At 47.1% G+C, this 26,366-nt stretch overlaps 1 protein-coding gene across 4 annotated transcripts in view; it reads left to right on the forward strand.

Annotated features, from left to right (window-relative positions):
* Rrbp1 (ribosome binding protein 1) overlaps positions 1-26,366 on the forward strand; it is a 69,543-nt gene that overhangs the window by 31,307 nt on the left and 11,870 nt on the right. For all 4 annotated transcript variants that reach the window (XM_078051362.1, XM_078051363.1, XM_078051365.1 and 1 more), the window contains exons 3-10: positions 9,717-9,865; positions 10,982-11,104; positions 13,539-13,691; positions 14,699-14,817; positions 16,852-17,005; positions 21,739-21,877; positions 23,989-24,158; positions 24,269-24,303. In XM_078051362.1, the coding sequence (XP_077907488.1) occupies positions 9,717-9,865; positions 10,982-11,104; positions 13,539-13,691; positions 14,699-14,817; positions 16,852-17,005; positions 21,739-21,877; positions 23,989-24,158; positions 24,269-24,303 (1,042 nt within the window). The remainder of the gene's footprint in view (positions 1-9,716; positions 9,866-10,981; positions 11,105-13,538; positions 13,692-14,698; positions 14,818-16,851; positions 17,006-21,738; positions 21,878-23,988; positions 24,159-24,268; positions 24,304-26,366) is intronic.

Here is a 26,366-nt window from a genome sequence, read left to right on the forward strand (position 1 = left end):
GTTTTCTTGGGGCCAGGCTGTCCTTGACTAGATGACCCATTTGAATTTGCCTCATATGGACTCTGAAAGTCTGCTTATTCCCCAGCACAAATGCATTTTCCACTCTTTCTAGCTGAAGGGCTCCAGGAACATTTCTTAATTTTTGCGTGTCTATCTTCCTCCTGCTAATAGCACAGGAGGGAGACCCACCCCCAGCAACTGACAGGTAGTGAGGGCAAGAAGGGCAAGGTGAGCTGTTGGCATAGTGCCTACATCTTTGCAGCTATGTATAGGATAGAGGTCCCAGAGTGTGCTTAGTGAAGTGTGTGCCTTTTCCCACACAGTCAATTTAGGTTTTCCTTCTTACAAATATGCGAGAAACACCAAAGAAACATGGGACAGAGAGGACATTTCCTATAAATGACAGAATTCCGGTTCAGGCCTTGCTCTGTGAAGACCTACTTCAGGTGGGTGATGTGCTTCAGAGTATTGGCCATTTTCCATCATGTTGGCCTTTCTCCAGGCCAGGAACTCTCGGTCATTTGCAGTGATGTTCCCACTTTGTCCAGCATTTCCTTAGAGTTTTTTCTTCATCTTCAGCCGTGCTTTTGTGAAGCACTGTGACTGAGGGTTTGAAGAACCAATCTGAATTGATGGTGAGATTTTTACCAGAGGCTTATGGAATTGGTCTCCACTTCTTGCCATTACATCTTGTACATGGAGTTTAGTGTACCAGAATTAATCTGATTTATTTGCAGCTGTGACTGTCGGAAGGTGAGCAGTCATAAATGAGAAGCAGGCTTTAGTGTTTCCATGCAGTTAGACACATGTTCCTCCTTTTGTTGGTAAGGTGTAGTCAGCTCCAACTGGCCTGCCCTTGGCCTCCTTGCCCCTTAGCTGAGACTGAACTTCCGTTCATCCAGAGCCTGTCTGCGCTCTAGAGGCCACATGTGGCCAACCAAGGGGAACTGTAGGCAGAACTCCTGGTGGGCTGATTGGCCCTGAGTGTTCACAATTTCAGGCAGGACAGGGTGAAGTGGCCTGGTGACCATGCTTCTGGGATCAGGGAGATGAATGGGCATTGGGTTCTGGATTACTGGTGTGGAGCAGACTGGGAAGGGAGCTCTTCCCACTGATCTAGGACACCTTTACTTGGGCAGGTAAAGGATCCAGGGATCGGGCTGGGGATGTGGCTCAAGCGGTAGCGCGCTCGCCTGGCATGCGTGCGGCCCCGGTTCGATCCTCAGCACCACATACAAAGATGTTGTATAAATAAATAAATATTAAAAAAAAAAAAAAAAAAAAAAAAAAAAAAAAAAAAGGATCCAGGGATCCTTTAACAGTTTACAACAGAGTGTGAAGGTCTAGATCTGTTCAATCCACTGTGAGAGCTACTAGTCACACAGGCCATTTAAATTGTCATTTAAATCAGTCAAAAGTAAATAAAATTAAAGATTCAATTCCTTAGTGGCACTAGCCACAACCTAAGTGCTCAGTAGTCAGGTGTGGCCAGTGGCTGGCCTTTTAGTGCAAAGAAAGAACATCTCCATCAGACAGAAAGTCCTGTTAGACAGCCCTGCTGTGAACAAGAGCTATTTGGAGGGAGATGGCCTTTTGGGTCACCTTCAGGTAGCCCTGTGAAGACAGAAATGTGTTTGCCAGCCCTATGTTAGAATCATACATGGCTCCTTTCCTGCTTGATTTGGGCTGTCTGTTGTCCTCTGCATCACAGTGGGTGCTATGAGAGAGGTCCCAATGCAGAACCAGCACTGGAGCTGCTGGGGTCTATCAGAAACTGGCGTTGCTTTCTTGGTCTTATCTAGCACCTGGTAAGTTGGGGGGGGGGGCTCTTGCTGACAGGTGCCCCAGAAGAGACCTGGCAGGTGTGGAGGCAAACATAGGGCATGATTCTGCAGGCCTAAGTTGGAACTCTTCCAGAACGTCTGTTCTGATTTTCCTACAAGAGCAGACTGGGGCCATGTGACAGGTTTTTACCACTTGTCCATGGCTGTAATTTGACAGTGAACACCTGCCTTCCTAATCCTTGCTTCTTAAAATTTATTATTACATAAATGTTTCCAGAAAGCAGGATTTCAAAAGTATAGAGGCATGGAAGGAAAATTGAGTCTTCCCACTTCATGCCTATCACCACCCTCTTCCCCCTGGAGACCCTACTCATCACATGGAAACAGTGGTTTACACAGCTTAGAAACTGCTCTCTGCTTAACAGTGTATTGGTGACATCTTTCCACACTGCAGTTGCAAAATGGCCACATTCAGCTGCATAACATTCTGAAGCATGAATGTATCGTAATTTATTTAAATGATGCTTAAGTACTGTGCAGGCTTTTTTGGCTGCTAAAATTAATGCTGCAGTGATGTACATATATTGCTGTATGAGTGTCTATAAAGTAAATTCCTAGAAGTGTAATTGCTGAGTCAAAGGTGGGTACATTTTTAATTTAGGAAGATGGTATTGCATTGCTCTCCCAAAACATTTTGCAATTTGTGATGAGAGGCCAGCACAATTGTTTTCTGAGTTAATCACTGCTCACATGGTCTTTGTTATGGCACTGTGGAAAGGGTTGTAAGTTCACGGGGGAGCATCATAACCCCAGCATGGAGTGAGCAAAAACATTGGCCTATGAAACAAAAAGTTTGGAGTCTTTTTTAATTGTTTAGAGAGAAGAGAATTGGCAGAATCCTAAAGTAGAAATTCCCCAGAACTAAAGTGTCTTGTGTTTGGGGTGCCATTACTGACCTTAGCTGATAGCCCAGAACTTGTGCATAGCATGTAAGGAAAGCCCAGTTTCTTGTACAGGAAGCATATGTATATGGTTATGATTGTTTTTTAAAAATCTGTTTTTATCCTCAGAATTAGTCTTTGTCCTTGTAATTATGTCAGATTACCTTCTGCCCTGATACCTGGGCTGTCGATTGCTTACTAATTGGCATCTTGGTGTTACACTATCAGAAGAACTACTCCGTCCCAGTACCTGGAGCTGAGTTTAAGTCAATGTAGTATGGGCAATGGATGAGAGACTGGGATCTGCATAGTATTCTTGTTTAGGGACTCCGCAGTTAGAATGGGTCTAGAACAGTATGCTTTTAACTGGAACTTAACTCACTCTGTGTTGCTATGGAAGAGTCTGAGACCAGGTCACAGGTGGGGAGCCTACCAAAGACCTTTCTGTTCCTGCCTGATGGGAAAGGGGGGCCCTTGAGGGCATGGTACTTCTCTCATAGACTGTGGATTGGCTTTTCATTGAGTGACCCACCCCCTCTTCCAGCCTGCTCACATTTACTGATTTTACTCTGGGGCCAGAGTGTCAAGGCCCAGGAAAGCCCCACCACCCTTTAGGAGGGAGAAAACAGCAGAAAGGAATACCTTCTTCTTTTGGGGCATTAGAATGGAGGCCAGTTTTCAAGCCTCCATCATGATGCCAATGCTCATCCCAGCCCCTGGTACACACTGGTAAATGTCTATGAGCTGAGGAAAGGTGGAAAGTTAAAGGTGTTTCCCACATCCTGTAATCTGGCAGCATCCTGTTGGATGAGGGTGGGATGGAGCCTGTGAGCCCTTGTTGTGTGCAACCTCCCTGGGCCACCATTCAACCTTCACCAGATTAGGCAGAAATAAACAATAGGAAACACAATCCAAAGTCTAGAGTTGAGTCTATAGCCTAATGAGGGCGGAGCTTAGATTGTATAGGGAGGAATTATCAAAGCTACCAGGAAAATTATTCCAGGTAACCACAGCAGAGCATATTCCTTACTTATACTATTTGTTACAATGATGGTAACACCCCTTCCTACTCCTCACTACTACCACCATCCTTTTTGCATTCTGGGCCCACTGTGTCCTAGGCCTCCTGCCGGTCACCACAGGAAGGGTGACCATTATGCTGTTTAGTTTGTGTTGAGATGTGTGGCTCATGACACTCCTTTGCCTGCATTTATCCCCTACAGTTCTGTACAGTGGATTTATAGGTTTCCTGTTTCAAAAAAGTGGAAAAGTAGAACTCAGACCTTGCAGGAGTTGCACAGCCAGCAGATGGCAGCACAGAGTTTCTCTGGGCAGTTTTCCAGCACTGCCCTTCCCTGCAAACTGCTCTTTGCCCACTGGCAACAAGTCGTGATACTTTTTCTTTTGACTTTAAGTCAGTTTCTCAGGGTCTGAGGCTCTGAGGACAACTCTCAGTGGCTTTTGAGCCATTATTCACCTTCTGTGCTAAGTTCTCAAACCCAAGTTTTGCTTTTCTTCCTCTTTTTTAAAAAGGAGAACAAAAACGGACCCTAGGGAAGTGAGCCAAGTATCAGTGAGAAGCCACTAGATGATATTCTTCCAGAAATCGCCATTAGGTCACTTTAAGGCATGGCAGTGCTGGGGCTCTAATCACTGCCTAGGCAACTGTAGTCAGAAAGACCAAGATTGTAAACATCTTGTTTATTTCTGCAGGCATTAGGTAAAATCTTGATTGTCATTGAAATTGTGTTCTCCTTCCACTAACCTTGTATGCCTGAGGAAACCCAAGGAGGGATCTTGCCCAGAAGTCCTCTATTAGTTATCTGTCTTTTTAAAATATTGTGATGTGTGAGGTTTTTTTCCCACAGAAAAAATAAAAAAAAATTGTTTTTGGTTGTTGTTGTTGAAATCTCCAGGAGGAGGGGAGAATAGAAGTATACAGAGGAAACAGAGTCATTCAGTCTATAGGACATTTTAAATTTCATTAGAACCATTTAATACATGTCCTCTTAATTTGGTAACATTACTTTTTCCTCTAATCAAAGGGAAAGGGCTCAGTAAAGGCCCCAACCTGATTTGTGCTTACTTCCAGTGCACTTGAATGCCAGGTGTGATTGTCCTTAGCAGTCAGGGGTCAATGTAGGCACTCTTCCTTTGCCTGCCTGTTGTCAGGAAGGCTGGCCAGTGCCTGGCCTGAGCTGATTTTGGAGCTGATTTTGATTCTTTTCCCAGCCCCCAAGATCATGCTCCATGTTAGGAGCATGGGCCTTTCTCCCACTAGCTTGGCTTCTTAAATACTTTTGGGTTTGGACCCTTGTCTTGGGGGTTTTACCTGTACTGTCTGCCTCTATCCTGGTCCATCTTGGCATACTGAAATCATTTCCCCAAACTATAGACCTTGCTCCCTTTTAGGCATTTCTCTGCCTACAGGGTAAAATCCAGATCCTTGGAGCCTGTGAAGCCTTGGACCTACTTTAGCTTCACCTCCCTCTTTTGGAATCTGACTAGCCAGGCTCCTGCTAGTCTCAGTGCCTTTCCTGGGCTGCTCCCATTCCTGTAGTAGTGCTTGACTCAGGAGCCTGCTTTAAAGTGATGTTGCTACAGTAGGAGCTTCCCCCGGTCTCCTTCATCTTATGCTGTTGCATGACTGCCCCCTGTCCACTGCCTTTTCTACATGTAGTCCTGCTTCTAATTTGCCTTTTCAGGCCTAGTATTTGCATACTGCTGGGTACACAGTAGGTACAGTATTTGTGTTTGGAGAATAGTTGGACTTGCCTGCTCTGGGCAGGGCAACTGGGTACCTGCAGCTGGAGTTGAGCTGGAGATTTTTGATTGGCCCAAACTGATGCTGAGGTGATAACCCCTCCTGTTAGCCACCAGCTGTCACCAGGCACCCAGAAGGCAGTTCCTGGAACTGGAATGGTTTGATTCTCTCCCCCTTGGGAAAGGAGGTTGAGTGTGAGCTGTGCAGGAACTTTCCAGCAGTTAAACATTGGAGATTGGGGGGTTGAGATGGGGGTCAGCTGCTGATCTAGCACTGGGCTGCCTAGTCTCAGGAATCCCCTTTTGGTTGACATCTTCCTTTAATGGCTGAGGCCTGGTGATTATGCAGGCAAAGAATAATTTATTCAAAGTAATTCATGGTTGGCAGCGAAAGAGAAAGAGACCCCTAAATGCCTTTTTGTAAGATAAATTTAATTTTAGGTGATAAAGCCTTCCTGTGTGGTCACAGAAGGCAGTGTAGTTTTGAAGTTTGGGGCTTTAAGCACATTTTCTGAGCCACTGCAAGCTTCTTGGTGGGGAGCTCTAGAAGCACAAGGCTCTGCTTACTTAAATTTAGCATCTTGAGTAAGGACAATGGTGTGAGGCTAGAGCAAGGGGATCCCCAACTCTGGTGTTCTCTCCAACCTATCTTCTTGGACAGATTTGGCCATGGAGGGGATGGTTCCCAAGCTTCACCCTTGCATGACTTCTTCATTCCTTTGTTTGTTGAGAATAGGCAATGGGCAGGGGGCTCTCTTTAGAAGGGGGTCAAGGTCTTGTATTCTTCCTGGGGTCCTTGAAGGCTGGTCCTGTGAATTTATTGTTCAGTGCTTTACCTTGTGCCAGGCATTGTCTCAAGCATGTTGCAGTATACTGTCTGCAGCCACACTGTTAGGAAGGAATGATTATTACTCCTACTTCACAGAGAAAGAGAGGCAAAGTGGGAGGGGGGATGCGGTTAAGCCCCTTGTTCAAAGAACTCAGGAGGGAAGGAGTTAAGTTAAAAGCTATAGCCCAGGCCACCTGGCTACAAAGGCCTTACTCTGGCCAAGGGCAGAGGTGGCCTGCAGACTGAACCTGATCCATGGATGTATTTGTTCAGCCACATGGTGGTTTTATTAATTTATTTTTTATTGAGTTAGCTGTGAGCATCGAGGGTCAGGAGGTACACATGAAAATCTTATTTCTAGTCTCTTGGACAAGTCTGCAGCTCTGAGGGTTCTTGGGAGTCGTAACCTGGAGATGAGGTAATACACTAGGACCACCCAGTTGAGGGGAGGCTTATCCCCTGGGACCAGGCCTGTGTGGACATTTGTCATAACACCTGTCTTGCTGTGTCCACGACCAGGCAAGGGTCTGATGATACCATCACAGCAAGACACAGCCTGCATCTCCTTCACTCTTCTGTTCCCTCCTCTTCCTCCTCCTCTTCCTTCTGCAAGCCTCCTGGCCTGTCCTTTCTTGGACTTTGAGACCCACCAAGAAGGGCAAACACTGAGTGTAGCAGCTGCCCCTCAGGGAGCTGGTGTCCTCTAAAATTCCCTGCCCCTATGCTTTTTTGAACCCTGTGGCTTAACATATACATATCTTTGGCATATATTTTGGATTGATTTTAGTGCCTTAAAAGTTCACAATACCAAGTCCTCAAGTATTTGTTGGAGACCTGAGTGAGGTGTCAGGCATATGTTAGGCTCCTGTGGGTATGATGTTTGTGATTCACTGAGAAGCTCAGAAGTTCTGGTTCCTGCTTCTAAGTGCTTGCCTTTTTTTTTTTTTTTTCAGTTTTACTGTCCCTGATTTGGGGAGAATAGAGGTGGTGCAATTCTTACCTAAAATATTTAATGAAAAAAGTTTTGTGAAGTTAATGGCTTTCTAAAAATAACATAAAAGGGAATGTTTGTGTAAGCATGGAGAAATTTCTGTGAAAGTTTCTGTTGGGGTGAGGAGGCAGAGAAGAGTGTTCAGTTTTGCTCTTCGTAGCTTAGGATTATTTTACTTGTTATAAGTTGCTTATATTTTTAAATTAAAATGTCTAACAATTTTTAATATAATTATACTAGAAAGTTTTAATAAAGATTTATTAGAATACCACTGGAAGAAGACCCTAGGAAACACTGTGGACAGAGCATGCAGGAGTGCATACACGTGCCAAGATTGGGGAGGCATCTGGCTGAGGCAAGCCTGTGAGGAAAATGGTGTTCACTAGCAAGGCCTCCTCCAGTGGTGTTATCCAGATGTTCCCCTGGTGGAGTGGGACCACAGGGCCTGACAGAGTGTCTTCAAAGACTGAGGCCAGAGTCCTCAGTCACCGGGGACCCTTTTCAGAGACAGTGCCTGCCAGGATTTCAGCAGGAAGCATTTTACAGGTCCCCAGAACTGGAAAGGAGTAGAGACTACAGTCCAGGAGAAATATAGTGTGAGTTGCAGCCATGTGCCACTTACGTAACCGAAATGCTCCTCGTGAGCCACTTAACATAGGCCAAGAAGAAACAAATGGAATGTATTTTAATGACATATTTAGCCCAATTTATCCAAAACAGTTCAATAAGTAATCAATATATAAAATTATTACATCTATTTCACACTTTTTTTTTAAACTCCAAGTCTTTGAAATCCCGTATATACTTTCCACTTGTAGCATATTTCAAATCTCACAAGCCACATTGCAAGTGCTCAGTGGCCACGTGTGGCTGGACCTTTCTGAATCAGAAAAGGAAATGTTTCTGCAGCCATCGGCTGGACATAGGCTTTCATGGCTGTCCTGCCTCTTCTGCAACTCCCTGTGTCTTTGAATAGGTGGTCTTCTTCTCCTGGACAGTGCTGACAGTGAACATGCATCTGGAGGCTGAGGGGGGAAACGAGAAACCATAGCCAAAATGGTACCAATGGGGGTGTCTTCTGAGGGTGAGCTCACAAGGGGTCTTTATGTATTTATTTACTTATTTTTGCCTTGTGTATACCCAGAATTTTCTCTTGTGTGCATAAGTTTATAATTAAAATTATTTTATATACAGATATCCCAGTGTAAAGAAAGAAGGGGGCATACCCTCCCATACCCATTTTTGTGGCACTTACCAACTCTTAGGCCTTCAGTGTGAACCACATTCTTTTTAATCTCCCAAGCTTCACCAGGGTAAGAAGTTATAAAATAAAAGGTGTTCATAGCAACCAGCTCGCCCACATCCTGCATTCCCCTTATTAAGGTATCATGCTAAGTGCTTTAACTTGTAATGAAAATATTGTGACTGGTAAGTAAAAATATTGTGACAAGTCAGAAAATTCGAGGTTGCTATAGAAACCTTTCCCATTTTTTGTCCCTGTAAGGTGGGCTTAGCTGAAGGTGCTGCTGCAGGCTGTTCTCTTTTTGTTGTTGTTTCATCTTGTTTTAGCTCATTTTTGGCCCTCTGTTTTAGCCATGGTGCAGATTGGGGCCTCAGTGGAAGGAATTGCCTTAGCATTTCAGGCAAGGCACCTCAGTTTACCCTTTCTTACCTCTAGGCTGCATGAGAACTGTGATGAGAGACACTGTGCATGGGGAGCGGGAAGGTGGTGAGGAGTTCTTCATTAGTGATAATTGGTTGTTGGCGAATGGCTCTGTGTCCTTTAGGAAGTCATTCAGGTACCACCAAGTAGACCTGCCCGTTCTGGAAGAGTCTAGCCCAGTTTGTCCTTTCCCCAAACCTGTCACTGATTAAGCTTCATTCAGGGAGTATTGGAAATAGAGTGTTTGACCCTGAATGCATGGGAAGCAGCCTCCCTCATTTTCCATCCTTCTGCGTGGCTTGGGGTATGCCATCCTGGGGGTTCTGCAAGTGGTCAATGATGGATTCCCTGGGCAGTCAGACCCTATAGGAACACAGGGACATGTTAGTTAAGGGAAAATCTTCTGGAGTTGTACAGGGTGAGAACTAGACCAAGGTATTTGCTAGAAAAAAAGGAGTGGAGAAGGGGAGAAAAAACTTTGGGAAAAGTACCCCTTGCTTAATTCTGCATCCTGATGATAAAGGGATGTTACTCGATCCCAGGCTGGAGTTTTCTCTGGCAAGTTAAAAGGGCAGTGCAGGGTACCATTGTTTGTTCATTTTCAGTGCCCTGAAGGAGCACAATGCCACCAGCCTGCTGAACCCAGGCAGAGGGACAGACCAGATCCTTTTCCTTCTGATGGGCTTTGTTATGGCGTCTGTCATTTTGGGGTGTGAATATAATGCTCTATTCCTTCCAATTTCAGTGTCCCTGGATTCCAATAGCCCTCTGTACCTGCCTTACAAGACACTGGTCTCCACGGTTGGAAGCATGGTATTCAATGAGGGTGAGGCCCAGCAGCTCATTGAGATCCTGTCTGAGAAGACTGGCATCATTCAGGACACCTGGCATAAGGTGGGCCCATTCAGAGACCATTGTAGTGGGCTGGGGCTGGTGGCCCCTCTCCACTGCCTTTCAGGGACCACTGAGCTGTAGTGGTTGCCTGGTCCGAGACACCTCCATCCCCGGGAGAAATTCATCAACCATGCTTGCTTGCCAGGCTGCAGAGAGAATTTTCCTAAAACATTCTTCACATCTTCCTGGCAGGACCTAGCCACTTATGCCCATGCACAAGTAGCGTGAATCACCCTGAAAATGCTTTGGCTTCTGGCTACCAGCCTGGCTACCAAAATGGGAAGCCTCTTAAGAGTCAGAGGCAGACCTCTGCATCACAGGGAGTCTGAGGAATAGAACACACAAGGTGGGGCCTCACTGATCTGGGGCCAGAGCTCAAGAGTGTGGGAAGGAAGGTGTAGGAACACTGGGTGAGAGAACCTGATGGTGAGCCCTGAGGAGCTTCTCTGATGGACCTCATGCTATCAGGCAAGTTCTGAGTCTTACCCTTTGGTGCCTCTGCCCCAGAAATGCTGTGTGCATGTGTTTCTTTCTTAGCCAAAGTCTGGAGTCAAGGTAACTTTTCTGGAGTATTTAGTGGCTAGAGGTTTTGGGGGTGCCCTGAGAGCTAGGCTGGGAGCTTCTTTCCTGACGCCAGTGGGAGTTAATTCCTTTCTGTTGCTGGGGGGTGTCATGCATCATGTATAATCTCAACGATACTGGGAGCTCCTTGCTCAGTGAATGTTAGGGGTCTACTGGGCATGAGTATTGAAGGAGTTCAGGGTAACCACACAAGAGACTTAGTTCAGGCCACTGTCTCCAGAGTAGTACACCTCCCTCTGGTTCCCTGGGCTGCAACCAGTGGCCTCCAGACTGCACATACTGGCTCAGGGGGCTGGAAATATGAGGATCCTAAGTACTACCCCAGGAATCCCTATTGCAGAGGCTGAGTGGCTGAGCAGGGCCACCTTTTCTCCCTATAGATGCCTGGAGTTAGTGTGGACCTGCTTGCCTTGAAGCTTTTGTTCCCAATTCATCAGACCCTCTTACCTGATTGCTTGGGGTAGAATGGGGGGAGGGGACAAGCAAATTGTCTGTCAATCCCCTGTATTAACATTGGCTCCATGGCATTTCTAGGCCACTCAGAAGGGCGACCCTGTGGCAATTCTGAAACGCCAGCTGGAAGAGAAGGAAAAGCTGCTGGCCACTGAGCAGGAAGATGCAGCTGTTGCCAAGAGCAAACTGAGGGAACTCAATAAGGTACAGCCCAAGCAGGAAGGCGAGCCCACTCAGGAAGCACACCTTCCAGTCCCTTGCCGGCCCCTCCCTGGCCATGATTGTGCTTGATCATGATAACCAGGCCAGGATCAGCTCTGAGACAGGCAGCTTTCCCATCCAACTTGCATGCTAGGCATGGAGCTGTTATCAAGCCTGTGACTGATGGGGCTGGAGATTACATGCTGTCTTTGAAGAGCCCAGGGATGAGGTTGGGTCGGGAGCAGAGTGGGTTCTTTCTTTATGGTTGCAGGAACATATGCAAGTCAAGCGAAGATTGGGGACCTCAGTTTGTCATGGAGATGAACCTGGTCAATCTCATGGTGACAGGGGAATATTCTAGAAAGGAGAGTGGACACAGTTGTTCTAAGATTGAATTTCCTTGAAAATTGGGGCAGGGAGGCAAAAGGTACTGCTTTTCTCCTTTTTTTCTGATGTCAGTGTAATGATGTGTTAGTAAGCACCTGGCTCCTTAGAACTAGCCCATGGAGGGTCAGGGAAGAGTTGTACTCTGAATGGTAATTGGTAATGGGTGTGCAGTGCTATGGGAGTGAACTGGGGGTATCAGTCAAAATGGGTCAGGATCTAAGGCGTAAGGGGCTGCTCTTCCCTCTGCCTAATTCACTGGGATCTGTCCCTGGTTTATCTGTTTTTGAGGGGTGAGTCCTGATTCTCTAGCCTTCATGGAGGAAATGCTCGGCAGGGCAAGGGGAGCCTTCTGCAGGGATGGTATTGCCTGCTTGGAAAGCTGTATTTTCCCTGCAGAGACCTGCAGGCATGCTCTTGACCTCTGCTCACCTACCTGCCAGTGGGGAGATGGCCTAGGTTGAGGAGGGTCCAACACCATCTTGGCTGCAGTTCTTCCTCTAGGCATTTCTATCTGCTAACTTGAGAAGAATTGGAAGTGAAATAATTTTATTGTTCATTCAGGGGATGTACCTCTGAGCCAGACAAGAAAGTTCTTTGGGTGGGAGCCTTTGGATATTTACTCTTTGTGTTTTACCCAGAAGCAGAAACCAACCAAACAAACAGACAAGGCTCCCATGACCTTCCCTTGTGCCCAGTGACCTATCCATCCATGTTGTTTTCTTTCTTTTTTCCAAGATGTATCTACACATGATCTTTGCTTGAACCACCCTGGGTTATTGGTCAGATGCAGGGCAGCTAGAGCCGCTTGCCCTTGTTCATCAGTGTCAGATATGCACATCTCCTCCTGACTCAACACACATCATGCTGGAGTTAGGCCTAGGCTGTGGTAAAGAGTATTACACCACAATATTTGTCCAGTCCTGCGAATCAGAACTTTCCTACCACTCAAGAACCAACTGACTAGCGTTCCCACTGATTAAGAGTCCATTTTCCTGTATCCTTTTTCTAAACCAAGTTGAGAAATTTCATGAAAATTTAAGTGACAGGAATCGGGGGTGTTTACATTGCCAGCTGGTTTTGCCTGGCTAGTTACCTGTAGCTGCCCCCTTTTTATTTAGAATGGGCTTTGTGGTGAGTCACATTTGTGGTGAATAGTGTCCCTCTTTCCTATTATGGGGTCTGTGTCCACAAAGGACAGGGTGGTAGGTGTGAGGGAGGGAGTGCCTCTTGTTGTTGGCCCCCTTAGATGTGGCCCCTGTGTTTGCTGGCCATTCAGTGCCCAAGATCATCCTCAGAGGTAGCTGCATGACACAATTTCCAAACCACAGTCCAGACACCTTAATCAGGTCGAGATACGTATCCTGTCCACCCCTGTTGGGGAAGTAGAATGTGTCCCTTAGTAGGAGCTGCAGAGATACAGCCTATGATTTTTATTCCCCTTCTCACCTGCCAGCCTTGACTCTGGGGCAAAAGAAGTTTAACAGTATGTCCAACCACAGCTCTCTGTCTCCTGACCACATTCTGGTCTCTGCAGCCTGAGGAGGTCCTCTTGAGCTTCCAAATGCTTATCTGTCCTAAGACGATGCCCTTCAGGCTCTGCCAGTGGCTCCTAATCTTCAGCCCTAAGTCTACACCCTGAGCTCCACGTCTTTCCCACCCCACTTCTGGCCTTCCTCCCCTTCCCTGTTGCTCACTTGTGCCCCACGCGTCCTACCTTTGCTTACCTCCTGACCCAAGAGGAGGTTGTTGTCACATATCTTTGTGTGGTAGACTTCAAGCCTTGGGAAGCAATCTCTGGCCACAGAGGCTGAGACCAGCTGTAGCTGAGAGAAAACCTTTGTTGGCATTTTATATCTTCCTCTAATTATAAGTAGTTAAATGTTTGTAGATGTATTTCGCCACTTTTCTTCCCTGTACTCCTGGAGTAGCTCAGTGGTAGCTATAAACTTGGGTTCAAACCCCAATACTGCCAAAGAAAGAAAAAGAGAAAGAGAAGAAATCTGACCTCATCTCTGCTCTGCTGACCACTCCTTCTTTCCAATTCTCCCAGGAGATGGCTGCAGAAAAGGCCAAGGCAGCGGCTGGTGAAGCCAAGGTGAAAAAACAACTGGTGGCCCGGGAACAGGAGATTGCAGCTGTGCAGGCTCGCATGCAGGCCAGCTACCGTGAGCATGTGAAGGAGGTGCAGCAGCTGCAGGGCAAGGTATGAAAGGGGACAGGCTTAGTGCAAGGTCTGTCTGCCCAGGGCTGAGGATGCCTGCAGGGGCCTGAGGCTGTGGCATTTGGCTGAATGGTGCCAGGCAGCCCGTTATGTGTGCATTTTATGTTAATAATCAGAAAGGCATAAAATATATTTTAAAGAACACTTCCAAAAGAGCCTAGCCTCAGGTTGGAGGTAGAGCACTTGCCTAGCATGTGTGAAACCCTAGGTTCAATTCTCAGCACTGCGTATAGATAAATGAATAAAATAAAGGCCCATTAACATCTTAAAAGTTAAAAAAAAAAGAGCCTAGCCTCAAGTGGCCAGCATTGTGTCCCAGTTTGTGGGGGCCCACCATGGACCAAGGTGTTAGCTTCCAAGTGAACCTGGAATAATGTCAGCTCCACCTTCTCCAGATATTGTTGGGATGATTCTGTAAAATAGTAGGCCTGAAATTCCATAGCTCCAGGATGGCCCCAGCACATCTTTGCGGGGCTGCTGCCTGTCCAAGCTGGCCTTCCTTGTCAGAGCCTGAAGCTTAATCTCCTGACACTTGCCCTTTGCTTGGTCCGTGGCTGCCTCCCCATTGCACATCTCAGGAGGTGCTAGGGAGGTTAGAGGGTCAGAAATGAGTCTTTCTCATTTCTGGTAGTTGTGGCTTATCACTTTATCTCAGAAGAGTCAACCCGTGTGACTTTGGAGGCAGACATGCATGGAGTGGTTCTGAGGCTCTTAGCTGAGTGCTCAACTGGAGTTCAGGCTGAGTTCTGAGAACAGTGAGGAGGAAGAAAGGGTGTATTGCTTTGGGTTACACTTAGCTTTGAGCTCCTGACACTGGAGCTATGCTGTTTTCAGTCCTCTTATTTTATAGCATTTTCCCAACCTCTATGTGGAGCAAGTGGAGCCTCTGGGGTTTTCTGTTGGTGAGGTGTGACCTCACTAACCCTACCCCAGAGATCTATTTTCTTGATATGGTCAACACTCTGATGCCCTTATTAATGACTTTTCAGATCCGAACTCTTCAGGAACAGCTGGAGAATGGCCCTAACACCCAACTGGCCTGCTTGCAGCAGGAGAACTCTATCCTGAGAGATGCCTTGAACCAGGCCACAAGCCAGGTAGAGAGCAAGTAAGTTGAGCATTCTATGCAGAAACCACTTATGTCACATTCCAAGGGCTTTGGAATCCAAGTGACTCTGCAGGTCTCTTGCAAGGCCGTCACAGTGCACTCTAGTTCTTACTGAATGTGGGGTTGGCCTGGCTGCGGGTGTTTCTGCTCCCTCCCTGTGTTGGGCCGCATCCCAAGCTTCCATCTTTTGTGTGGGTTTGAGCAGCTGAATCTTCTGGTAGGTGGCCTGGTACCTTTCAGGTGGTGAAGATTTCAGCAAGAGTCAGGGTGCTCCAACCTTAGGCTGGCCTTGCTAGCATGCTTGGTATCAGTGGGATCATGTACCCTCAGCCCCTGGCTGCTGCTAGCTTCTTGCTTTCCTGGAAGAGTGAAACTTGCCCAGTGCCCATCTTCATAACATGCCCCATGGAGGGCTTCATAAAACTCCTGGTTGTGACCTAGAGTATCACAGCCAAGCTGTTTGTCCAGGATGAAAGTTTGTTGGTGGTGTGGGGACCTCATTCTCCACTGGCAGTGCCCTCTTCCATTCTTACACCCTGGTAATGAATACTGTATAGTACACAGGCCTGCTGAGTAAAATTCCTATTCTCTTGCCTCTGCTAAAATGTCACAGAGCCCACAGTGAGTTGGTCAGCTCTGGAGGGCAGCTCTTCACTTCTGCTGTTGAGTATAGCCATACTCTCTTCTGCTTCCTTGACTTGGGCCATCTCTTAAAAAAACCCAGTGGGCTATCTATCCATGTGCTTGTCTGCCTTCTTTTGGCTTGAAGTGCCCTGTAGGGACTTTAGACTTTATGGGGTTCTGTTATCCCCAGAGCATGTCCTCCTACCAAGAGAGGACTGGCTAAGGCAGAAAGCACTGGCACTCATCATGTAGCCAGGAGTCAGATGGGGAGAGACCTAGTACAGGAGCTGGGCAGGGAAAGAAGTCTAGCCCTGGCTTTTTGGTGGCTCCCTAGAGTGGAGGGAGGTCTAACAGCTGTTTTCCCATGCTGTCCTTCTATCAAGGTCACCTCCAGGTGTGTGTGCACATCTTCATTTCCTCCCTGACACATCAGTGTCTAGACTGCCATTTCCTCAAAAGCCACAGCACAAGAGGAGCATGGGGCTAAAGAACACGCTGGCTTCCCTGACACAGAATCTGTTGTGGCCTCCTTACTGGGAAAAGCTCTAAAGCATGGGGACTTGTCAGTCTGGATGTGGTGACTATGGTGACTGTGCCTCAGTCTGGAAGCCCTGCCTGGTGTTGGGTTTTTTCAGCTCCAAAGCAGTCCCAAGGGGCTGCTACCCAGCCTCCCACTTCCACCCCAGGTTGCTTGAGTCTTGGCATTGTAAAGCACAGGAGCTGATGCAAATGAGGAAACCCAAGTCAGAAAGGTGGGACCCCACCTGTCAGCAGAGCAGGGCTGGCCTAGACCAGGTTTTGCCACCCTGTCTGGTGGTGTCTTATTGTCAATTCACGCTTGCAAAGGAGCAGGCCTACAGCTGCCCTCCTTCATCTTAATCAAGTTTCCTTCTGTAACTCCAAATATTGCTCTCAGGTCCTGAGAACCACTTTGAAGTGCATGCAGTGTTGAAGGGTCTGCTCCATAAGTGCCTTGGGCTATGGCTGAGAATGGTTTCCCTGGCATGGTCATGGTTGTGTAGGCCAGTGGAGTGGGACACATGGCTTCTGCAAGCTGCTGCCCTTCCCTGCAGGAAGCAAGGCATGTTTACCTCATCTGCAGCTCTTTTGTACCCAGGTCAGCAATGAGAAGAGTATCTGACCCTTTTTCTGTGTGACTTTCCTGTAGTTTCTGAGCTCCTGTGGGAGGCTTGGCACATAATTTGCCCTTTGCTCTCTCTGGTCCATATGCTATACTGGTAAAACAACATCTTTGACAAAACACACACCAAACTTCAATGGATGATAATGCAAAAGAGGCCTTGGTGATGGCTCCAAGATGTGAGCACATACTTCAAAAAAGAGCAGATATACCAGAGAGGCATAGGCCACATATCACCTATTTCTCAGGGACCTGTGACTGTCTTGCAGGCAGAATGCAGAGTTGGCAAAGCTCCGGCAGGAGCTCAGCAAGGTCAGCAAGGAACTGATGGAGAAGTCAGAGGCCTCAAGGCAGGAGGAACAGCAGCGGAAGGCTCTGGAAGCGAAGGCAGCTGCCTTTGAGAAGCAGGTCCTGCAGCTGCAGGTGAGTAGGGGTGCCTCAGTGCCACCATTCACTGTCCATTGAGCCTGTCTGCATTATGGGGATGGGCAGGGCTTGTAGCCACACTAAGTCATCCCTTTCTAGCCATGAGTAACAGATGGAGATGTAGGCAGTTCTTGAACCCTCAACCCTAGCTAGCCTCATTAATAAAAGTGATAGCATTAAATGAATGCTTTCTATGTGCTAAGCATTAAATGGATGCTTTCTGTGTGCTAAGCTTTGTTTATAGCATTTTATAAACATTGTAACCCTATGAAGTACCTACTCTTAGTGTTTGCATTTTACCTATAAGCACATTTGAGGCACAAAGAAGTTAGCAATCATATTTAGGACACCGTAGAGGCAGGATTTGAACCCCCTGAGTCTAGCTCTAGATCTGTATTTATCCTCACATATTTGCCACCATTGTGATCCTGCAGCAGTGGAGAAGCCAGTGAACTTACTGGCTACATACACATCCTACTGCTTCGAGGACAGGTGGGATTTTCTTCTTTCTTAGCCTTTGGATATAGCTAAAATCTATTTTCCCCAAGAGTGTGTCCTTTCTCCTTCAAAGAGAGGAAGGTTTTTCCCTTAGTGCACTGGGCATCATCTAGCATGTTTTCTTCAGCCCCGGGGGCTTTGCTGCCCACAGGTCTGATGATTTCCAGTGTTTCCACTGGCTTGTGTCAGGGAAGTTTGACCAGGCTTGGGGCAGTTACCTTAGGCATGAGGAGCTTTGATGCCATACTCATGTGGAGGTTAAATCACTGGAAAACAAGGAAATCCTGGTGACTCAAGGGGCTTTGGGTTGTTTTTTTTCTGCTGTATCTTCAAAACCAAGCTATGGGACTAGAGTAGCCAGACATGAAATTCTAAGACTGATGTTTGAAAGGATACAAGATACTAAAAGAGAACATAACAAACACAGTTTGAATTTGGGTGGAATCAAGATGGATAACTTGGTATTTTCTGATTTTTTTGGAAAGCAGACCACTGAGATCAGATTCTTGGAAGTGGGCCTGCCTGTGGTTATATTTTAAAGGCTCCTAGGTGGTTCTGATACATCTGAGGAAGGACTTTTCACTATTGCATCCTGGTTTTCTGTCACATGTCATTCCTAAGGGTCGAGGCCTGGCCCTGGCTCTTACCAGCAAATTACCACCTGCAGATGTCTGCTGCCCCTGAGGTCTCTGGACTCTCATCCACACCCTGGGCCTAGACAGAGGAGTCCATTCTTTCTAGTTTAACACCACAAATTCTGTGGCATGTGGTCAGGGAGGTTGGGGGATGTGGCATTGTCCCTCATGATATTGATAGTGAAGGCCCCTGGCAGCAGCTATTGGGTTCAGATTTCAGCAAGTTATTTCAGAGCCTCAGTGTCTGTCCTGTAGGGTAGTTGTGGATATGTCCTGGTAGTTGTGCTGACATACTCAGAGCCTAGACCAAGAACTCTGCCTTGAGCAGAAAACAAGTTCAATAAATGCCAGGATCCCATTCAGGAAATTTCTCTTGACTAGAAGTGTAGCTTATAGAAAGGGCCTTTCCCTGTTGTGCTGAAGTGGAAATGGGGCTCTTTCCATTTTATCCTTCTCTCACCCGAGGCGTCTTCACTGTGAGCCAGCTCTTCAAGGACCAGGATGGGTGTGGCCTCCTGTGCTTACCTTGGGAATAGAGCTTTAGCATCAGGAAGCAGACCCCCATCTCTTCCCTTCCCCTTTAGTGGCTTGATGAGGCCTATGTGAAGGAGAGTGCAAAGGGTCCTTTGAAAGTGCTGGAGGCACTTGTCTTGGCTTCTTGTTCCAGTGAGTGAACTGAATTTTAGAAACTCAGGAGCATTTTATACCAATCCCCAACCGGCCATAGGACCAGCTTTTGAAATTGCTCAGTGTGATTGGCTGTGTTGACTACCTTCTCCTTCCAGGCAACTGTGATCCTAAGATGTATGCTCATGGGTTCCATTGAAGATTCTAAGTTTTTGGTTCCAAAGGGGGGTGGGTTGTTTGCTTGTTGCTGGAACCATTATTCTTTTTTGTTTTTAATTTAATTTAATTTAATTTTTATTTTATTATTATTTTTTTAATTAGAAGTGTTTATTTATTTATTTATTTATTTTAAACAGATTTTTTTTAAAGAGAGAGTGAGAGAGGAGAGAGAGAGAGAGAGAGAGAGAGAAAGGAGAGAGAGAATTTTTAATATTTATGTTTTAGTTCTTGGCGGACACAACATCTTTGTTGGTATGTGGTGCTGAGGATCGAACCCGGGCCGCACGCATGCCAGGCGAGCGCGCTACCACTTGAGCCACATCCCCAGCCCTTTAATTTTAATATTTATTTTTTAGGTGTAGATGAACACAACACAATGCCTTTATTTTTATGTGGTACTGAGGATCGAACCCGGGTCCCGCCCATGCTAGGCGAGCACTCCACCACTGAGCCATAATCCCAGCCCTGGAATCATTATTCTAATGAATGGAAAAACATTCAGTCTCCCTACAGCCCTTTCTTAAAGAAGAAAAAGAAAGGAAGAAATTGCTAGTGGTTTTTTCCAATGACAATCTGGAAAAACCATCTCAGTGACAGGAGCAGAGCTAAGGATGTTGCAGCTCTGAGAGGGAGGCTGGGCCCAGGAGAAAAAGCTGGTCTGCTTCCTGAGGAGCCTGTGGCAGTCATTCCTTCCTTCTCTTTCATCCCTTAGAGTTAGAATGAAACCGACCCCTTGCTATATGCCAATGCAGAAAACATTGTGGACCCTAAAGCTGTCCTGATTTTGTCTACAGTCTGATGCAATGACTTGACAACGACTTTTCTGGCTCCAGATCTACCTCTGCCTTCATGGTTCTCTTCAGAGCATTTAGCCTAGCACCATGTTGTGTAGCCATTGGGCTAAAGAAAAAGAAATTGGGGTGTTATTGATAGATTCCTCCACTTTGAACTGCTTACAAAACTTGCCTGGACAATGTATCACTTGTATGCATTGTGCTCTATTTGTTGATACAACGAATTATGGTAGTGCTGGCATATTTTAGCTGATGTGTCACCAGTGTTACAATTTTTCCCAAGGAGCCTTCAATTGACTTGATGTCGTGGCATTTCTGTATCCTCCTCCCTTCTACTAGTGATGGTCTAATTTTGGGGGCCAACTGAGGTGAGGCAAAGAACCTCACCCCCCCACCGGCACCAAGGCCAAATTTGGGGGCCAACAGAGGTGAGGCAAAGAACCTCACCCCCCCACTGGTGCATAGGCCTATCCACAGGTATGGCTATATACTGGACCGGTAGTCAGTGATGGGTATGATTCGGTTGCAGTGGTATCAACCTAAGACAGGAGGCTGACGCCTAGAGGTCAGTTTTCCGATGACAGGTAAGAACCATATGTTGAATTGGACATACCTAACAGGCACGGTCCCTAGCCACATTGCCTGTTGCTTAATTAAACAGAAGGGGGCAGATGCTAGGAGCCACAGCAAAGTAATATGATGCATAGCACTTTTGGTTGTAAGGTGACTGCCAGCTAGCCATTGAGATGATATGATTATGTTAAGATTTACATTCATATGGAAATTGTACTGTTCACCTTGCCCAGCTACGGGACTCATGTTACGGGACTCCTGGAGAGTTCCCATTGGTTGGAGAAGGATAGTAGGAGGGAATTCCGGGGGAGGTCCTGGGCCCGGGTTCCGGGAGACACGACCGCATGGGTGGACTGGCTTGCTTGCCAGACGTGTAGGGGGTATTGGCGGCATTTTCAAAAATAAAGTTTTGTTCCTGCTTGAGCGGCTCGTGATTCTGTGCCCAGCCAGACTGCGGCTGGGTGTGGTGATAGAAGCAGGACTTGGAGCCTCACTTGGGTCAATGAGGGGCATTTATTGTTAGATCCTTCCTGGCCCTGTCCAAAATGAGCTTGTTAATTCTGTAGCCAGGGATCTGGCCCTTTGGAGAATTAGTTTCTTTGAAGATCTGGTGATGTGAGAGGCTTTGACCGACATTCTTATTCCAGAAGCTCAGTTTTGGGAATCATTGACTAGAGTGTCCATTGGAGTATTGACTGGGACCACCAGAGGTTGAGAGCAGCCTGCCTGCCACTGAATGGGGAAATTGGGAAACATTCGGCACCTCAAAGCTGTGTGTGGTTCTTAAGGACCCAATGATGTGGAAGTCTGTAAGATATCAGATTGAAAAATATGAAATTGTCATTTTTGTGGAGGAAAGATTGAATACTGGCAATTTTATGTGGGTCGTTCTAATATTAAATGAAAGAACTAAGAGAACTGCCATATTAATGATCCTGAGCATGTGTCACATCCATGTGGGTATAAACGCATATTGCTATAGGCAGGAGACCCAGCCAACTGTCTGCTTCTGGAGAAGGCATCAAGGACTCCATTGGGAAACTCCTTATATACTTTGTTTGAATCAGTATCTTTGGACTTTTGCTACAAGCAAGTATTTACAAATCACTTGAGAAGATAAAAAATATTGAAACCCACCTCACAACCTCCACCCCCCAAGTGGGAAATGCATGTAGGTCCCTGGCAGCTGCTTTTCTCACTGAAAGGATGCTGGGTGAAATTTGGGCAAATTCTAGGAAGTTTTTACATTATACACAAATCAGAGACCATATGGGGCTTTGGGAAGGGCAGGAGGTGTAAAGATTTTTGTTTTCTTCAACCTGGGAACTGATGAGGGCCCATCCTCCTCCCCTCCTCACAGTCATCTTTTCTCTGTCCTCTCTAGGTGTCTCACAAGGAGAGTGAGGAAGCTCTGCAGAAGCGCCTAGATGAGGTCAGCCGGGAGCTGTGCCGCACACAGACCAGCCATGCCAGCCTCCGGGCAGATGCCGAAAAGGCACAGGAGCAGCAGCATCGGTTGGCAGGTAAGGGCAGTGTTCTGATGGCCCCTGCTCCGGGTGGGTCCCAAAGGAGTCTGCCGACTGTCCTATTGCCAAGGCCAGGCCTGTACCTACCCCCACACCTCAAAAGTTGAAGAGGCAGGGATGTCAGGACTGGCTGGAGTCACAGAGTGAGATTAATTAAGAGCAGACTGCCCACTGGGTTTGGAGAGTAGGGCCTGCAAGGGCTGGATATAGAGGATGGTGCCTGTGTGGACTACTAGTGGGGTTGGGGTCTGGGGACAGAGGCAGGGCCTGCAAAGGTTGGTTACCCAGCAGGTGAGGCTGGTGAGAAGTTGACCCTCATTCACTATATTTCCTGAGCCACTGCCATGGGCACTGGGCTGGCAGGAATAGTGCCACCTGCAAGGACAGGGTTATGCAGCAGTGCCCTTTACACAAGGACTTAATCTGTGAAGGGACAGATGGTAAATACATTTGGCTTCCTGAGTCAGACAGTCTCCATTACAACTACTCAGCTCTGCAGCTGTGGACAAAAGTGTCCATAAACAACGTGCAAACAAGCAGCCTTGGCTATTCCCCCACACCCACTAGAGATGAAAACTATGGCATTTACCACTGAGCTACCCAGCCCTCCTATCCTTCCTCCCTTCCTCCCTTCTTTCATTTATTTATTTATTTTGAGACAGGGTCTCACTAAGGTATCTAGGCTAGCTTCAAACTTAAGATCTTCCTGTTTCACATCCTGAGTAACTCAGATTACAGATGTAAGCACCACTACACCTGGAAGGCTTATCTTGTTGAATAAAACTTTGTTTATAAAATAGACACAGGAGAGGAGCCTATAAGCCAGCTCACTGATCACTGGTCTAGAAGGCCTGGTGTGGCTTTAAACACAGGAGGCCTTTCTGAGGCAGGAGGGTTATTTAAACCTAGATCAGAATGATGGAAGGGGTCAGTCCCATGAAGAGTAATCTAGCTAGCATAGACCCCTGAGAGGGGAATGAACTTGAACTTGGTCTTGGGGCTTCTTATTAGCTACAAAGCCACAAAGCAGTGTTCATGAGCACTACTAGGGTAATATGAAATACCTGCAGACCACTAATGAGAAGATGATGGAACTCTAAAATGGACTTTAGTTGGAAGTTTCTAAAGATTCATTCTCTGGAAAAAGGTGAACAAGTGAATGAGAAGGCTAATGATTAATGTGGGGCCAGATGGGCAGGGCCTTGGTCACCTCCCTGTGAGGATTTTGGGTCCTGTGAAAAGTGTTAACAGGAAGGTCGGGGCAGGGGAATGGTACAATTTCATTTGCACTTCTTGGGTAGAGAATGGACCATGGGGGCAGGAAAGGCCCAGGGAGAACGGGCAGGCTTCTGTAGTTGTCCAGAAGAGTGACAGGGCTTGGTTTAGGTGATCACAGAGGTGCTGCTACTGATGGGAACAGATTTGGCATGTGGTGACTGTGGAGTCCCCATGCTTTAGTAGTGGGAGAGAGGTAGAAAAGGGAAAAAGAGCAACCAGGATGAGACCTGGGAGGCAGGAGGCGTGGTTTGAGTTGCTAAATTAGATTTTGTTTGGAAGTGGCAGGTGGCAGAGCCTGGGATTGGGGATGAGGTCAGTCCTGGTGGAGACAGCAGTGTCACAGGCAGGTGGACTATACTCAGCCATGAGACTTTAAGAACACCTGAAGAAGAGGACAGCTCCTGAGTAGGGCCCCAGGCAGGATAGGCTCTCGGGAGGGTATAGCCTGAGATCCATATAGTCACTTTCAAAATAGTTTCTGGCCATGTCACCCCTATCCTTGGTCTCAGCTAATATGAGCCAGAGTGTTCTAGAGAATGAATCTTCAGAAACTTCGACCAAAATCCATTTTAAATCTCTATCATTTTCTTATTAGTGGCCTTTGGGCATTTCATCTTGCCCTAATAGTCCTCAAGAACGCTACTACCAGGCTGTGATTTTGTTCAGCAGTGATTTAAGAAGCCCCAGTGGTTAGAAAGTGTGTCTTAAGATCCCCAGGTACAGAGGAGGCTGGGGAGGGAGCTCTGTCATGGAGAGGACCGCAGTCCTGGTATTCATCCCAGGCATTTCCAGCCCCTGACTTCTCTTTCCTTTTCCTTTTCCTGCAATAGAGATGCACAGCAAATTACAGTCCTCTGAGATGGAGGTGAAGAGCAAGTGTGAGGAGCTGAGTGGTCTTCATGGGCAGCTCAAGGAGGCCAGGGCAGAGAATTCACAGCTCACAGAAAGGATTCGGTCCATTGAGGCCCTGCTGGAGGCAGGCCAAGCCCGGGATAACCAGGTCAGCCCACTCCTGGGAGGATACTGCTGAGGAAAGGGGCTCCCCTCCTGACTAGTTGCTGTACAAGTGAGCCTAGTGGAGATCAAGGAATTTTCTGTGTCTCGTTCCAGGCCAGCCAAGCTGAAGCCGACCAGCAGCAGATGCGGTAAGCTGGCAGGGCGGCTGCAGGGGGCCATAGGGCTCTTGTCCACTCACTTCAGCCTTAGCTGAGGTGATTGAAGGCTCCTGGAAACTCAGGCTTTCTTTATGGCACTTGAGTTTCCCAGGAAGAATGTCTTCAGAGGCCCCCTTCTACTCCTGTCATTCAGTGGTTTAGAGAACAGGAGACAGGTCTGGGCAGGCAAACGGTCACCTTTGCAAAGAGCTATGTATGTATTCTCTGTTGCTATAACAAAATACCTTAGGCTGGGTACTTTATAAAGAATAGATTTATTAGCTCATAGTTTTGCAGGCAGAAAATCCAAGATTGGGCAGCTCCTTGTGTTTGACCTTTGGTGAGGGCTGATAGAAGAGCATGAAAGAGGAAGCATGCACATGGTGAGCCAGGAAGCCAGAAATCGGGGCAGGGCCAGTCTTATTTTTTTAATAGCAACTCACTGTCAGGAACCAACTCAGTCAGTGAAACCAGCATCAGCCCCTTCATAAGGCAGCACTCCCAGTGACCTAGCTGTCTCCCACTAGGCTTCACCTCTTAAAGATCCCAGCACCTCTTAATTACTCCCATCAGGGAATAAGCTTCCAAGACATGAACCCGGTGTGTGTGTGTGTGGCGGGAGAACGGGACAAACCACATCCAAACCATAGCAAGCTCTGTGCCCTCTCTCAAGGAGCAACACCTATCTGTGTGAAGAGTGGCAAGTGCTTCAGTAGGTTGGGGTCGGGCTTCTTGCCAGCTGCATCCATCCAGTCGTCATCTCCTGTGGGGGAAGACTGGCTGATTAAAAGGCAAGAGATTTTAGGGACTGAGGTCTATAAATCAAATGGGGAAATGGTTGTGGCCCAGGCTGTCTGCTGGACCAGAGGTTTGGGATGTTAGAGCTGACCTTGCCACGGGCTGTTTTCCTTTGTTTGTGATGACTTCATTGCTGGCAGATCTCATTTTCCCTCAGTCAGCAACCCCAGTCCTGGACTTTTTTGCTCAGGGGCTGCTTGCTGTTGCTAAGGCCAGAGCTGACACCTGGGTGGAGTCGCTGAAATCAGGGAACAGAGTCCTTGTGACCATCAACTCTGGGACAGGTGTTCACAGTCTTGAGAGGTGGGTCCTGGCTGCCATGGCCAGGGTTCCCTTGAACATTGGGTGGGATGAGCCATGGAATATGTCTTTTCTCTCTGCTCAAACACTTCTGGACGCATTCTAGGATATCAGCCAATAAGATCCCTTTATTCTGGCCATTGTTGCCAAAGAGTCACCTACTATTATGCTTCTCAGCAGGTACAGCTTCCTAGGCATATAGCCTGTGTTCCTCAGCATCCCTAAGGCTCTGAGGTTTGGGGACTGGAGAAAGAACCCAGCCGCCTTCTTGTGGAAGCCCAGAACCCAACCCTTCCCTTCTTCCTTTCCTAGGAAGCATGGGTAAACTTTATTTCTCACAGTGGTTATTTTTTTAGGGGCAGAGAAGCTCTATTTTTTTTTTTCTTTAAGCTCAGATTCTTGAACCACTCAATGAACTACTAGGATAATTAAGTCACATTGCAGTTATTTTTTAATTTCAAATTTTTGCAGAAATGATCTGGTCGAAACTGGTTCCTTCTCAAATAGTTTACCTGCAAGTTGTTTATGCTGGGCCATCCTGTTCTGGGATACAGAGAAGTGATTCAGTCCCAAACTTTGTTTCTACAACTTGACAGAAGCTGCTAAGGGGATGAGGGTCAGTGTGTCCTTACCACTGACCTGCAGACTCTTCTTCAGGATCTTGTTCTTCTGGGGTCTCTCCAGAGGTGGTCTGCTGGAAGATGCTGTAGTGTAATACAGGGATTGGAGGGATAGTCTGAGGGGTTTCAGTAGAATTTTGGCTTTGCGGGGACAGGTACCAGGGATTGAACTCAGGGAGACTTGGCCACTGAGCCATATCCTCAGCCCTATTTTGTATTTTATTTAGAGACAGGTGCCACTGAGTTGCTTAGCACTTCACTTTTGCTGAGGCTGCCTGTGAACTTGCAATCCTCCTGCCTTAACCTCTTGAGCTGCTGGGATTACAGGCATGCACT

Source organism: Ictidomys tridecemlineatus, chromosome 5 (genome assembly GCF_052094955.1).
Source record: "Ictidomys tridecemlineatus isolate mIctTri1 chromosome 5, mIctTri1.hap1, whole genome shotgun sequence".
Classification (NCBI taxonomy): Eukaryota; Metazoa; Chordata; class Mammalia; order Rodentia; family Sciuridae; genus Ictidomys; species Ictidomys tridecemlineatus.